At 41.6% G+C, this 14368-nt stretch overlaps 1 protein-coding gene across 1 annotated transcript in view; it reads right to left on the bottom strand.

The window, feature by feature from the left end:
• Positions 1–6587: 6587 nt before the first annotated feature.
• The window catches only part of CHP1 (calcineurin like EF-hand protein 1), a 40973-nt gene continuing 33192 nt past the window's right edge, over positions 6588–14368 (bottom strand). Inside the window, exons 5-7 of the mRNA XM_058541271.1 lie at positions 9274–9335; positions 8709–8831; positions 6588–8567 (exon numbers count right to left, since the gene is read on the bottom strand). Coding sequence (XP_058397254.1) covers positions 8514–8567; positions 8709–8831; positions 9274–9335 — 239 coding nt within the window. The 3' untranslated portion in view covers positions 6588–8513. The remainder of the gene's footprint in view (positions 8568–8708; positions 8832–9273; positions 9336–14368) is intronic.

Here is a 14368-nt window from a genome sequence, read left to right as displayed (position 1 = left end):
ATAATGCTGCAATGAACATAGGGGTGCATAAGCCTCTTTGGATTGTTGATTTCAGGTGCGTTGGATAGATTCCCAGTAGTGGGATGGCTGGATCATAGGGCATCTCTATTTTTAATTCTTTGAGGAATCTCCATACCGTTTTCCATAGAGGCTGCACCAATTTGCATTCCCACCAGCTGTGTATGAGGGTTCCTGTTTCTCCACATCCTCTCCAACATTTGTTGTTTTTTGTCTTGGTGATTATAGCCATTCTAACGGGCGTGAGGTGGTATCTTAGTGTTGTTTTGATTTGCATTTCCCTGATGATTAGTGATGTTGAGCATCTTTTCATGTGCCTATTGGCCATCTGTATATCTTCCTTGGAGAAGTGTCTATTCATTTCCTCTGCCCATTTTTTGATCGGGTTGTTTGTTTTTTTGTTGTTCAATTGTGTGAGTTCTTTATATATTATGGAGATCAACCCCTTGTCAGATGTATGTTTTGCAAATATTCTCTCCCAGCTGGTTGGTTGTTTGTTCATCTTGATTCTGATTTCATTTGTCTTATAAAAGCTCTTTAGTCTGATAAAGTCCCACTTGTTTATTTTTTCTTTAGTTTCCCTAGTCTGGGTAGGCATGTCATCCGAAAAGATTCCTTTAAACCCAATGTCAAATAGTGTGTTGCCTATATTTTCTTCTATGAGTTTTATAGTTTCAGGTCTCACCTTCAGGTCTTTGATCCATTTTGAGTTGATTTTTGTGTATGGCGATAGCACATGGTCCACTTTCATTCTTTTGCATGTGGATGTCCAGTTTTCCCAACACCATTTATTGAAGAGACTTTCCTTTCTCCATTGCATGTCCTTAGCACCTTTGTCGAAAATTAGCTGTCCGTATATGTGTGGTTTTATTTCTGGGCTTTCAATTCTGTTCCATTGATCTGTGTGTCTGTTTTTGTACCAGTACCATGCTGTTTTGATTACTATTGCTTTGTAGTATGTTTTGAAGTCAGGAATTGTGATGCCTCCTGCTTTGTTCTTTTTCTTTAGGATTTCTTTAGCTATTCGGGGTCTTTTGTTGCCCCATATAAATTTTAGTATTCTTTTTTCTATTTCTGTGAAGAATGTCATTGGGATTCTGATTGGGATTGCATTGAATCTGTAGATTGCTTTAGGTAATATAGACATTTTAACTATGTTTATTCTTCCAATCCACGTGCATGGGATATCTTTCCATTTCTTTATGTCATCGTAGATTTCCCTCAATAATGTCTTGTAGTTCTCATTGTATAGGTCCTTCACCTCCTTGGTAAGATTTATTCCTAGGTATTTTATTCTTTTTGATGCAATTGTAAATGGTATTATCTTTTTGAGCTCTCTTTCTGTTAGTTCATTATTAGCATATAGAAATGCAACTGATTTTTGTAGATTGATTTTGTACCCTGCAACTTTGCTGTAGTTGTTGATTGTTTCTAACAGTTTTCCAACAGATTCTTTAGGGTTTTCTATATATACAATCATGTCATCTGCAAATAGTGAGAGTTTCACTTCTTCGTTACCTATTTGGATTCCTTTTATTCCTTTTTCTTGCCTAATTGCTCTGGCCAAAACCTCCAGTACTATGTTGAACAGGAGTGGTGAGAGTGGGCAGCCCTGCCTCGTTCCTGTTCTCAGAGGAATGGCTTTCAGTCTTTCCCCGTTGAGTATGATGTTAGCTGTGGGTTTGTCATATATGGCCTTTATTATGTTGAGGTACTTTCCTTCTATTCCCAATTTATTGAGAGTTTTTATCATAAATGGATGTTGTATCTTGTCAAATGCCTTCTCTGCGTCTATTGAGACGATCATGTGGTTTTTATGCTTTGTTTTGTTGATGTGATGTATCACGTTGATTGATTTGCGGATGTTGAACCATCCCTGCGTCTCTGGTATAAATCCCACTTGATCATGGTGTATGATCTTTTTAATATATTGTTGTATTCGGTTTGCCAATATTTTGTTGAGGATTTTTGCATCAATGTTCATCAGCGATATTGGCCTGTAATTTTCTTTCTTTGTATTGTCTTTGTCTGGTTTCGGTATCAGGGTGATGTTGGCCTCGTAGAATGATTCAGGAAGTGTTCCATCTTCCTCTATTTTTTGGAATAGTTTGAGGAGGATGGGTATTAAATCTTCTTTGAATGTTTGGTAAAATTCACTGGAGAAGCCATCTGGTCCTGGACTTTTATTTTTTGGGAGGTTTTTGATTACTATTTCAATCTCTTTACTTGTGATTGGTCTATTCAGATTCTCCATTTCTTCTTGGTTCAATTTTGGGAGGTTGTATAAGTCTAAGAATTTATCCATTTCTTCTAGATTGTCCAATTTGTTGGCATATAATTTCTCATAGTATTCTCTTATAATCCTCTGTATTTCCATGGTATCCGTTGTAATTTCTCCTCTTTCATTTCTAATTTTATTTACTTGAGCCTTTTCTCTTTTTTTCTTAGTTAGCCTAGCTAAGGGTTTGTCTATTTTGTTTATCTTCTCGAAGAACCAACTCTTTGTTTCATTAATCCTTTCTACTGTTTTTTTGGTCTCAATATCATTTATTTCTGCTCTGATTTTTATTATTTCTCTCCTTCTGCTGGCTTTGGGCTTTGTTTGTTCTTCTTTTTCTAGTTCTGTTAGGTGTAATTTAAGGTTGCCTATTAGGGCTTTTTCTTGTTTGTTAAGGTGGGCTTGTATCGCTATGAGTTTCCCTCTCAGGACCGCTTTTGCTGCGTCCCATATGGTTTGATATGGCATGTTATCATTTTCGTTTGTTTCCAGATAGTTTTTGATTTCTCCTTTAATTTCATCAATGATCCATTGGTTGTTCAGTAGCATGTTGTTTAATCTCCACATTTTTGTCACTTTCCCAGTTTTTTTTTCCTGGTTCATTTCCAGTTTCATAGCCTTATGGTCTGAAAAGATGCTTGTTATGATTTCAATCCTCTTAAATTTATTGAGGCTTGCTTTGTTTCCCAACATATGGTCTATCCTAGAGAATGTTCCATGCGCGCTTGAGAAGAATGTGTAGTCAGCTGTTTTTGGGTGGAGTGCTCTGTATATGTCTACTAGGTCCATCTCGTCCAGTTTTTCATTTAAGTCTAATATTTCTTTATTAACTTTTTGTCTGGATGATCTATCCATTGCTGTAAGTGGGGTGTTAAGATCCCCTACTATTATTGTGTTGTTGTTGATTTCTCCTTTTAGGTTTGTTAATAGTTGTTTTATGTACATTGGTGCTCCTATGTTGGGTGCATATATATTTATAAGTGATATGTCTTCTTGATGGAGTGTCCCTTTTATCATTATATATTTCCCTTCTTTGTCTTTCTTAACCTGTTTTATCTTGAAGTCTACTTTGTCTGATATGAGTATGGCAACACCTGCTTTCTTTTGTTTGCCATTAGCTTGGAGTATTGTCTTCCATCCTTTCACTCTGAGCCTGTGCTTGTCTTTAGTGCTAAGATGTGTTTCCTGAAGGCAGCATATTGTTGGGTCTTGCTTTTTAATCCATCCTGCCACTCTGTATCTTTTGATTGGAGAGTTCAATCCATTTACATTTAGGGTAATTATTGAAATATGAGGGTTGAATGTTGCTGTTTTGTCACTTATTTTCTGGTTCTTTTGCATTTCCTTTGTTTCTTGTCCCATTTGTTTTGGACTGCCAATTCAGTTTGGTTGTTCTGTCTTATGATTCTTCTAGTTTTCTCTTTGTTTATCATATGTGGTTTTAATTTGATTATTTGTTTAGTGGTTACCTTGAGGTTTGGGCAAAAAATCTTCTGTATGAGATAGTCCATTATCTGATAGCCTCCTATTTCCTTATACTAAGTCAATTCAGTCACTTTCCTCTTCCCCTTCTAAGTTGCTCTTGTTATACCTTATTCTATCTTGTGTTGTGGCTGTGTGTTTACAGTGATGAGGTTAAATTTATTTTTGGTGAATTTCTTCCTTTGATCTTTGAGTTTAGTATTTAAGTGGTTGCTAACCTATTCCGGTAAAGATCTACTATTTCTCTGATTTTGTCTGCCTACTTTTCTCCTTACTCCAAGCTTTGTGTTCCCTTTCTCTTCTTGTTTTCAGGCCTGAGGGCCTTCTTGAGTATTTCTTGTAGTGGCGGTCTCGTGGCCATGAACTCCCTTAGCTTTTGTTTATCTGGGAGAGTTACTATTTCTCCATCATATTTGAAGGATATTTTTGCTGGATAGAGTATTCTTGGCTGAAAGTTTTTGTCTTTTAGTATTTTGAATATATCATTCCAGTCTCTTCTAGCCTGAAAAGTTTCTGTTGAGAAATCCGCTGAGAGCCTGATGGGAGTTCCTTTGTACGTTATTTTTTGTTTTTGTCTAGCTGCCCTTAATATTGTTTCTTTGTCGTTGACCCTGGCTAGCCTTACCACTAGGTGTCGTGGTGAAGGCCTTTGTCTGTTAATATATATAGGAGTCCTGTTGGCTTCGCTTACTGGTATTTCCTGCTCCTTCCCCAGATTTGGGAAATTTTCAGCTATTATTTCCTTGAATAGGCTCTCTGTTCCTCTTTCCCTCTCCTCTCCCTCAGGAATACCTATAATTCTTATGTTACATTTTCTAATAGAGTCCGATATTTCTCGGAGTCTTTCTTCATTTCTTTTTAGTCTTAGTTCTCTCTCTTCTTCCATCTGGAGTATATCTGTATTCCTATCCTCTAAAGTACTAATTCTTTCCTCCATATTGTCAGCTCTGTTCTTTAAAGATTCCAGATTCTCCTTTATCTCCTCCATTGTGTTCTTCATCTCCATCAGCCCTGATAGGTTTTTCTTTATGATTTCAATCTCTTTTGTGAAGAAACTCCTAATCTCATTGAATTGTTTGTCTGTGTTGTCTCGTATTTCGTTGAGTGTTTTTATGATAGCTATTTTGAAATCTCTGTCATTTAGTTTATGGATTTCTGTGTCTTCGGAGTTGATTTCTGGTTGCTTGTCATTTTGTTTCTGGTCTGGTGATTTCATATATTTTTGCATTGTGGTTCCTGTGTTGGTTTTGGTTTTCCTCATCCTGGAAGTCTCTGGTTGCACTTTCCACCTGCCGCCACTGTGTGGTGGTGAAGGGCTGTGTAGTCTAAGCCCCCTGCGCTCTGCCCCAGTTTTTCTGCTGCGATCCGCAGTTTTGTTTTGTTTTGTTTTGTTTCTTTTCCCCACTGCGGTCCACGGGTCCAGTCCAATTTATTCAGGTCTGCCTCGGACCGCTAGATCTGGTCGAGCTGCAGACTCCGGGTTGTGGGGAGGGGGGAGCTCTCTCTTTTGCCCTCTGGGTCCCTGACGTGGGAGGCTTCTCGTTTGCCCCTCTTTATCCGCTCTCTGGGTTGCTCAGATGTTGATGGTAGCCCTGTGGCTCCTCTGAGCCCTCTGTGCGGGAGTTTCCCACTGGCTGAGAGCGCCCGAAGAGCTGCAGTTTCCCGCCGAGGGCCGCCCCTCCCCCCTCTCTGGGAGCCGCGCGGACCGGATCGCTGATCTGATGGGGAGGGAGCGGAGTTCTCCTTACCTCTCCCCACTTCCTCCGGGGGCCCAGCACGTTCCGCTCTCAGATGTGCGGCAGTGTGGATCCCTCCGCTCCAGCTTTTGACTGTCTGGGATTCCGTTGTTTGTCTGTGGCTGTTACTTTTGTTGTATTTTGTGGGGGAAGAATTCACGGGAAAGCTCACTCCGCCATGATGCTGACGTCACTCCTCCATTCCATCTATTTTTTACTTTCTCTAAATCCTAAATTATAAAATTAGACTCAAAGCAAAGCTGAAATGCTGTGCAAGTCATTTTGTTTGTTTTTTAATTTTATTTATTTTTTCCCCCAAAGCCCCAGTAGACAGTTGCATGTCACAGCTGCACATCCTTCCAGTCGCTGCATGTGGGACCCGGCCTCAGCATGGCCGGAGAAGCAGCGCGTCAGTGCGCGCCCGGGATCCAAACCCGGGCCGCCAGCAGCAGAGCGCACGCACCTAACCACTAAGCCACGGGTCCGGCCCTGTGCAAGTCATTTTGGATGGACTTTTGAGGGAGAGGGATGGGAAACGGAGAAGAGCATATGGTGTTAGAATTTATATGACTGATTCCAGCTATTACTGCTTTGAGTCCTGTGGCATGCCACTAGACCTGAAAATAAGAAGAGATGCTCTTACTCTACAGAGACTAAGCAGTCACTGAAGCCTGAAGATGTGAAAAGCCATGTAATAATAGCTGCGTACCGTATGTCATTAAGGCTGCACATGTATGAGGAGGTGGACAACTTAATAATGAGCAATAGACAGATACCCCATTTTTAGGCCTTTTCTACATTTAAGGAGCCAGGGAGTCAAGAACAGAAATGGAATCCTACCTGGAGTGAGTGGGAAGTGGCCGAGGCTGACAAAGCCATGTCCAGAGGCACACAGTGCTGGCCTCTAGATGAATGCCCCCACCTCCTATGTCCAGGCAGCAGCCAAGTAAACCTGCATTTGATAGCACAGACATAAACCTAAGTAAAGGAGACACCATTTATGATTTCAATCGTGAAGAAGGGGACTGAGTTATATAAAATTCTTGTAAAACACATGGACAAAATCAACCAAGTTATCTTGTTTTAACCACAAGTATTTATTGATGGATCGAAGAATACAATTTTAATGGAACAATAAGGCACAACTGTGGATTAAAACAGTTTACTATACAGGCAAAAGGAGGAAAAAGCCATAATCTTAGGAATTTTAAATATGCAAGTCAAGGAGCGCCTGAAGTACCTCTCTAACAGACCAGTGTCAGACAAGTCTTCCCTTTTATACAATTCCTATATTACATCACTTGATCACCAAGTCAGACTGATACTTCATGAAGAATTCCTCAGTCATTTATACTTAAGTCATCCAGCCTGGCCACTCCTCTCTTCCCCACTCTTCCCAATCCCTTTGCAGTGGTATTTTTTTTTTAGCAATTCCCTTCCTAAGGTATTGTGTATACATCTTGGATAGCCTTCCAAAGCAAGGAAATAAGCAAGCAAGCAATGAGTCCAAGAAAATCAGCCAAGGGCAGATATATGGATGGACAGACTCATAAAGACAGATATGAGGATGGCAGCAGCCTGATTCAATGAGGTCTACAGTAAGCTGACTTAGGCAGGGAAGTTTCTCTGGCTCATGCAAAGGCCTGTAATGCCCCCTCAGGTTGTGCCACCAGTGCCAGACCTCTTGTTTCTAAGGGATTAGCAGTGGTCCACGAGGGGGGCTAGGAAGTCAGTGTAACTAGGCAGCTGATGGTACAATACATTCAATGCTTTGGCCCTGTATTAAGAGCTGACTATGGCTTCCAGCATGAACATCTGCCAAGTGCAAAATTCATAGAGAATTTTGTGCAAAACTTCAAGACACTGAGGACAACCTTTAAATCTCTTGGGCTGGGATAAGTTAGGCACTTCCACAACTCTAATCTTTCTACTAGGAAATGTGAAGTGAAAAACATTCCAGGGCACATAACACTGAGGCATAAACCATGCTGCAGAGGTGGGAATACACGAGACTTTTAGGGTGGCCAGCCTCCTTGTTCAAAAAGCCATGAGCAAGTCCCCAGGCATATTGTCAGAGCAGCCATTCTGGTGCTGACGGTGTCCCCAAACTAGGCAAACCGCAGGCATATGGCTGTTTTCTAAAAAGAGTCAACACTGTACTAACAGAGTAGCCATGTAGGTATGTACGTTGAGAATCAGAGGCCAGAGGTAGAGCGACCTGGGCAAGCCACCTAAGAGACTTGGCTCACCAAGGCCACCACTGTTCAAGAAGAACATCTCCAACCAACAGCCCTTTGATGACAGAGCAGAGTGCAGGGGACCAAGAGATGCTCACATTCTTCTGAGAGAAGTGTTGGTTACTGAAAAGCTCCTGGATAGGCAACATCCCAGAGACACATTTAAGAGTAAAGGTAGATAAAAACTGCCAGACCACCGAACTATTCCGCCTAGTCAGAAATACATTTAACAGGCATAGCTTGGGTTGCCAAGTAGAACAGAGGGGATTGAAACTTAATAAAAAGTAGGGAGACTGAAAGACTGAACGGTATGTTGGGTGAAAGAGAAGTAGGAGGCAAAGGATGTATAAAAAAGGATGAAGGAGCATGCCGAAGCTAGTGGAAGGAAGGCAGCATGGCTACAGTCTGCATCCAGTGAAAGAGCTTTGCTGGTTGGTTCTTGGCATGATTCCCTCTCTCACCTTCTCAGATTGGATGGACGTGTGGCATTCAGCAGCAGAACAGGGGGAGATGATATTTAGACATGGAGATAACCAGCGAATGATACTGAACAGAAATAGACTGAAGGTACCATTCTGTAATGCCCTGTTTATACACCAAAGTCAGATTTGTGTGGACGGAACATATCTGGGGTTGTCATGCAACAGCAGTAGTACTCTGGGAGAAGGGGAATGATGGGTGGAGGTGGGGCTGGTGGACAGGAGGACTCTCAAGTTCCAGTTCTTAAATACTAGAAAGCAAGGACAGTTTGGTCTCAGTCCTTTAGTGAAGAAATCGGATGCTCATTTTCTGTTCTACGTCCACCTTCTCCAAAACCTGGGGGAAAAAAAACCCAGTTACAGTTATGAACGTCACAACAGGAGATACTGTCCCAAGCTCTTATCTGAATAATGTTTTTTTCCCTCCCTCCTGTGCAGTAGAATTTAACTGTTTCAGACCAAGAGGTGACTGACTGACCTTAACAAATTCTGTGAAAGATATGGCACTATCCCCATCCTGATCAGCCTCCTGGATGGTCCTGTCTGCGATGCTGCCCAGCTGCTCATCTGAGATATTCACTCCGACCATCATTCGTAGCACCTGCAGGACCAACAGCCAAGAACTATATGAGACTTGTCATATAAGGGGGTCGGGGGGCTATTTTACTAAGATTAAAGATAAAACCGCCTCCAGCCTCTTTTCCTTTGATGTTCTCAAATATAATAGCCAGAAAGCTGAAACCCTTGTCTTCTCATCAAGGCCATTCTAGACAATGATGTGAACATATTTTAGCTCTGCCAGTTAGCACCTAAAAGACATGTGGTTAGCTTTTAAATAGTGGAGATATCTGCCTGCGAGAACTCAATGAGCCATTTCAAGTTTCCCAAGGTCATCTGCTCTGCCTTACATCTAGGACAGGACTCTGCACACAGCAGGTGTTAAATAAATGCTTACTGAAGGAAAGACCAATTCCTGCCCGCAAGAATAAGCAGGCAGAGCTCAAACACAAGTTATCCGCGTGCATGGGAGCTCTCCCACATACCTGTAACAGTTCATCGCGGGAGATCTTGTCATCTTTATCCAAATCGTATAGCCGAAAAGCAACTGGTAGGGAAAAACAAGAAGTTAGTAGAAATTTAGTAGTGTTTTGCCCTGTCTCAAGGAACTAAATATGTAAAGGACCCTAGACAGAAAAGTGGCACTGAATTGATAGTTTTTCCAAGAGCAACTGCCATTACTTGTAGAGCTTTTAAAGACATTGTAACATTTAAGAAATCGAGATGCATCTCATAATTGTTGGCATCTTAGCTTTGATGAAATATGGCCCCTCTTTGGACAAATCAGAAAACTTAATAGAAAAGAAAAAGTCGAATGTCCTTTTTCTTAGCTTAGAATGTTTTTTTAAAAAACAGCAACCCATAAGTGGTCTGTAAATTAGGCCATCTCACACAATCCATCAAGTCTACTGTGCACCAGTCAGGGGGCACCAACACAAGGAGCCATATGGGCGCTGAACAGCTGACTACACAAAGTGTTGCTTGGAGAAAACAGCCACTTTGGCAAATTCATACTAAATTTCAAATAATTCTCCACCCCTTGGGAGTCCTGAAGGTGAGAATTTCAGTTTCATGTAAAAATGCCAAGAATGTGATGGCTTACTGGCCTTATCATGTTTTTTTCTCTTCAACAATAGATAAGTCTTCTAGAAACTAGGATATAAGAGAGAGAATTCAGAAGAGCAAAAATCATTCAGACAGTGCCATGTTGCTGAAGGGCGACCAAGTGACTCGTGTGATAACACTGAGTGATTTTATAGGCACTGTGAGAAACTGTCACACTGAGGAAGTGACTGCCTTGTTATTATTGCTGAATTTAGTGTGGTTTTGAGGCTCTGAATCACTTTAAGTATGTCACTAAGATGTCTGGTTTTCAGTAAGGTGCTGTGAATACTAAAAGGTCAAAATCCACTGTTAAGAGTTAAGATACACAGACTTAGATCCCGTCCTTAGGAACTCACATCTAGTACAGGAGAGCAACACACACTACTCCCTTTAATACAGTCTAAACGCTCCCGTCCATCTCAAAGCGTATGGCAGATATGCCTTTCTGGTTTGAGTAACATTTGAACAAGGTCTTGAAACACAGACAAATCTGACGAGGGGTGGCATTCCAGAGCTAATATTAGGTACAAAGGCATGAGAACACAGATGAATACCTAAAAGTTTAAATATCACCCCTTCTTCCCCCACCCCCCAAAAAAGGGGTGAGTCTACTAAAAGTTGAAGTAAAAATTTTAGAAAAATCGAATTTACTCTTTGGAAGATACACACTAGAACTCTGGAGGGGGAAGTAACCGGGTGAGACTTTCTCTGATGTTTGTCTGTTCTCTTTAACTTAGTTAGTTGAGTAACTATCTTTACCAAATTTGAGAATTTATATGCTCAGAGGTTTGAATTCCAAGCGAAAGGAGACAAGGATCATAAGTGTTCCTCGTGGAATGTGTGTTTAACATAGTTCCCAAACTAAACACACACACACAGTTCTGATATTCCGTCATCTTTCTAAAATACCATAAAATGTGTTATCTACCAAGCAATCTTGAGGATGATTTTCCGATGAAAATCTGTGTGCTATATAACCCACAAATATCTGTTTCTAAATTTCTTAATCGGGTAACTGGAATAAACACTTACATCTCTTTCTGACAAACTATTTATAGAAGCTTGAACTGCTAATTCTTGAAACCCAGCTGCCATGGGCTGAATGTTTGTGTTTCCCCCAAATTCATATGTTGGAACCCTAACCCCCAACGTGATGCTATCAGGAGGCAGGGCCTTTGGGAGGTAAATAGGGTTAGATTAGGTCATGAGGGTGGGGCCCTCCTGATGGGATTAATATCCTTATAATAAGAGGAGACAGGAGATCTCTTTCTCCTCCTCCTCCCCATGTAAGGATACAGCAAGAAGGCTGTCTGTGAACCAGAAGAGGACCTCACCAAGAACCCGACCATGCTGGCACCCTGATCTCAGACTTCCAGTCTCCAGAACTGTGAGATGTCTGTTGTTTAAGCCACCCAGTCTATGGCATTCTGTTATAGCAGTCTGAGCAGATTAAGACACCAGCAGAGGGGTAACTAGAGATCACCGATAGGACCTTTTAGAAAACACTGCAGCAATAGCAGTTATTTCTTAACCAACTTGGATTCCTGTCAATCAGCTCTGGCTGTGAACCAGCAGAAACATTTTCCCCAAGATAATGAATGGTCAAATGCACAAATGACTGAACCATTTTGTTAGGTCCTCTCTGTTTCCTCTCCTCCTCTCCCTTTTCCTCATTCTAAGTCCTATGACTGGGACTCTCCAGAGCTGTCTTCTCACCTCTCCAGTTCCATGGCTTTAAATGCCGTCTAATGCCAATGACTCCCAAATGTGCATCTCCAGCTTGGACCCTCCTCTGAGCTCTTGACGCTGACGTCAGAGCAACACATTACAGTGGTTAAGACTGTGGCTCTGCCGAATCCTGGCTCTGACACCGACTAGTTAGGTGAACGTGAGCAAGTTACTTAACCTCTCTGTGCCTCAGTTGCCCGAGAGGTGCAAAGTGTTGGAATAAGGGAATCCACTTCATAGGGTTGTGAGGACTGAATGAGTTAGTACACGAAAGGCTCTTTAAACAGTGCCTGGCACACAGTAAGTGTTCAATCAATGTCATCTATCTGCTACCACCTCTCTGCCCTCCTCTCAAACCACTCACTTCTTTCTTGATAATGCTTCTTTGTTCTCTGAACACACCGAGTACTCATTTCTACCCAAGGGGCTTTACATCCGTTGTTCCCTCTGCCTAGAGCTCTCTTCTTTTCTTCGAATGGTGGGCTCATTCTTGGCTCAAATTTCAACCCCTCAGAGAGGTTTTCACTGACCACTATTTCTAAAGTAGTGACATCCCTTCATCACTTTCTCATCCTACCTTATTCATTTCCTTCACAGATCCTGCCATGATCATAAGTCTTGTCTATTCATTTGTCTTTTTCCATATAATCTGTCTTCCTTATTAGATCATAAGCTCTATGAAAGCAAAGACCTTATCTGATTTATGCACTATTGTATCCTGGGCCTAAAACAGTGCTGGCACACAGTAGCTGCTCAAACATTTGCTTAATGAAAGGCCAAATGAATGCTCTCAGTCAAACCTTTACCTTTCAATCACTGTTTCTTCTTCTTCTTTTTTTTTTTTTGTGAGGAAGACTAGCCCTGAGCTAACATCCGTTGCCAATCCTCCTCTTTTTGCTGAGGAAAATTGGCCCTGGGCTAACATCCGTGCCCATCTTCCTCTACTTTATATGGGACGCTGCCACAGCATGGCTTGGTAAGTGGTATGTCGGTCCCTGCCCGGGATCTGAACCTGTGACCCCCGAGCGGCCAAAGCGGAGCACAGGAACTTAACCACTACGGCACCAGGCCAGCCCAACTGTTTCTTCTTTTTAAAAAAAATTGTGGTAAAATATACATAACATAAAATTTACCATTTTAATCATTTTTAAGTGTACAGATAAGTATTTTCACATTGTTGTATAATCATCACTACCATCCATCTCCAGAACTTTTTTATCTTCCCAAACTAAAACTCTGACCCATTAAACATTAACTCCCCATCTCCCCCTGCCCCTAGCAACTTTCTATGAATTTGACTTCTCTAGGAACCTCATACAGGAGGAATCAAACAATATTTACCCTTTTGTGTCTGGCTTATTTTATTTAGCATAAGTAGATTTATCCATGTTGTAGCAAATGTCAGAACTTCCTTTTTTTAAGGCTGAATAATACTCCATTGTATGTATATACCACATTTTGTATATCCATTCATCTGTCCACAGCCACTCGGGTTGCTTCCACCTTTTGGCTATTGTGAATAATGCTGCTCACTGTTCGCTTCCACCTTTTGGCTATTGTGAATAATGCTGCTCACTGTTTCTTCTTGGCTACTCTCCCAAATTCCACTTCACCAATATACCTCACCATCCAAATAAAATATCTTCGTGCAGGCTCATTTCCCATATCATTCATCATGTGTTATAAAAAACTTAAACCATTTTAGAGGACAATTAGAACATCAAAAGGGAAGCTTATAGGGGCTGGCCCCGTGGCTTAGCGGTTAAGTGCGCGCGCTCCGCTGCTGGCGGCCCGGGTTCGGATCCTGGGCGCGCACTGACGCACCGCTTCTCCGGCCATGCTGAGGCCGCGTCCCACGTACAGCAACTAGAAGGATGTGCATCTATGACATACAACTATCTACTGGGGCTTTGGGGGAAAAAAATAAATTAAAAAAAAAAAAAAAAAGGGAAGCTTATAGACCTCTCCCTTACGTACCATGCCCTGGAGCACACTAACATGGGTTGTACCTTTGGCATAAAACATTATCACCTCCCTGATCTCAAGAGGAGAGCAATAAGGAATCATTCCTGGGAGACAGAGCAGTAGAACTAGTTGTCCTTGGGCCTGTGCCTACATAGGTACAGTTTGGCCTTGCTGGTTGTCCTTGACATTCTTTCACTGTGGTATAAAAAAGTAATAGGACAAAGTGTGCTCTCAGAGTTCCTGATGAGATTATTTTATGCAGAAGATGGATCATAAACGAATTTGGTTCCAGAAGCCCATATTTTTAAGTAACAACATCCCCAATGAAGGTAAGTGTGCCTTACTGGCAAATGCTGGATATACGATGCTCAATTGCTCTCACTCTACAACAAGAGGTGCCATCTTGCTGCTTCCATAGCTCTGTGAGAAATTCAGAGAAAACCAATAGATAGACAGAGAAGCAGAATCCAGGACTCTTCTTGTAGCTTTGGTTTCACTGGTCTAATAACATGAATGTGATCCCAACATATAGACTGCAACAGAATCCTAATTCATTTTCACCTTCCTGTAACAGCTGATCTGAAAGCCAAGACTAAAGAAATGGTAAAAACCATGCATAACTTGCCCAGCACTTTGCTATTATTCTATCTCATCCTAAAGTTTGCCATTTCTGTGGCATTCAGACCTTCTCCCTTCCTAACAGAATCTCATCCACAGCTTCAGGAGGGGATTCTGTCTCTCTGTCTCTGTTTGTCTCCCCCGTCAGATGGGAACAGGGAAGCA

This window comes from Diceros bicornis, chromosome 5 (assembly GCF_020826845.1).
Source record: "Diceros bicornis minor isolate mBicDic1 chromosome 5, mDicBic1.mat.cur, whole genome shotgun sequence".
In the NCBI taxonomy this organism is placed as follows: domain Eukaryota; kingdom Metazoa; phylum Chordata; class Mammalia; order Perissodactyla; family Rhinocerotidae; genus Diceros; species Diceros bicornis.
The sequence above is the reverse complement of the archived record's forward strand: the minus strand, read 5'-3'. Positions and strand labels throughout refer to the sequence as shown.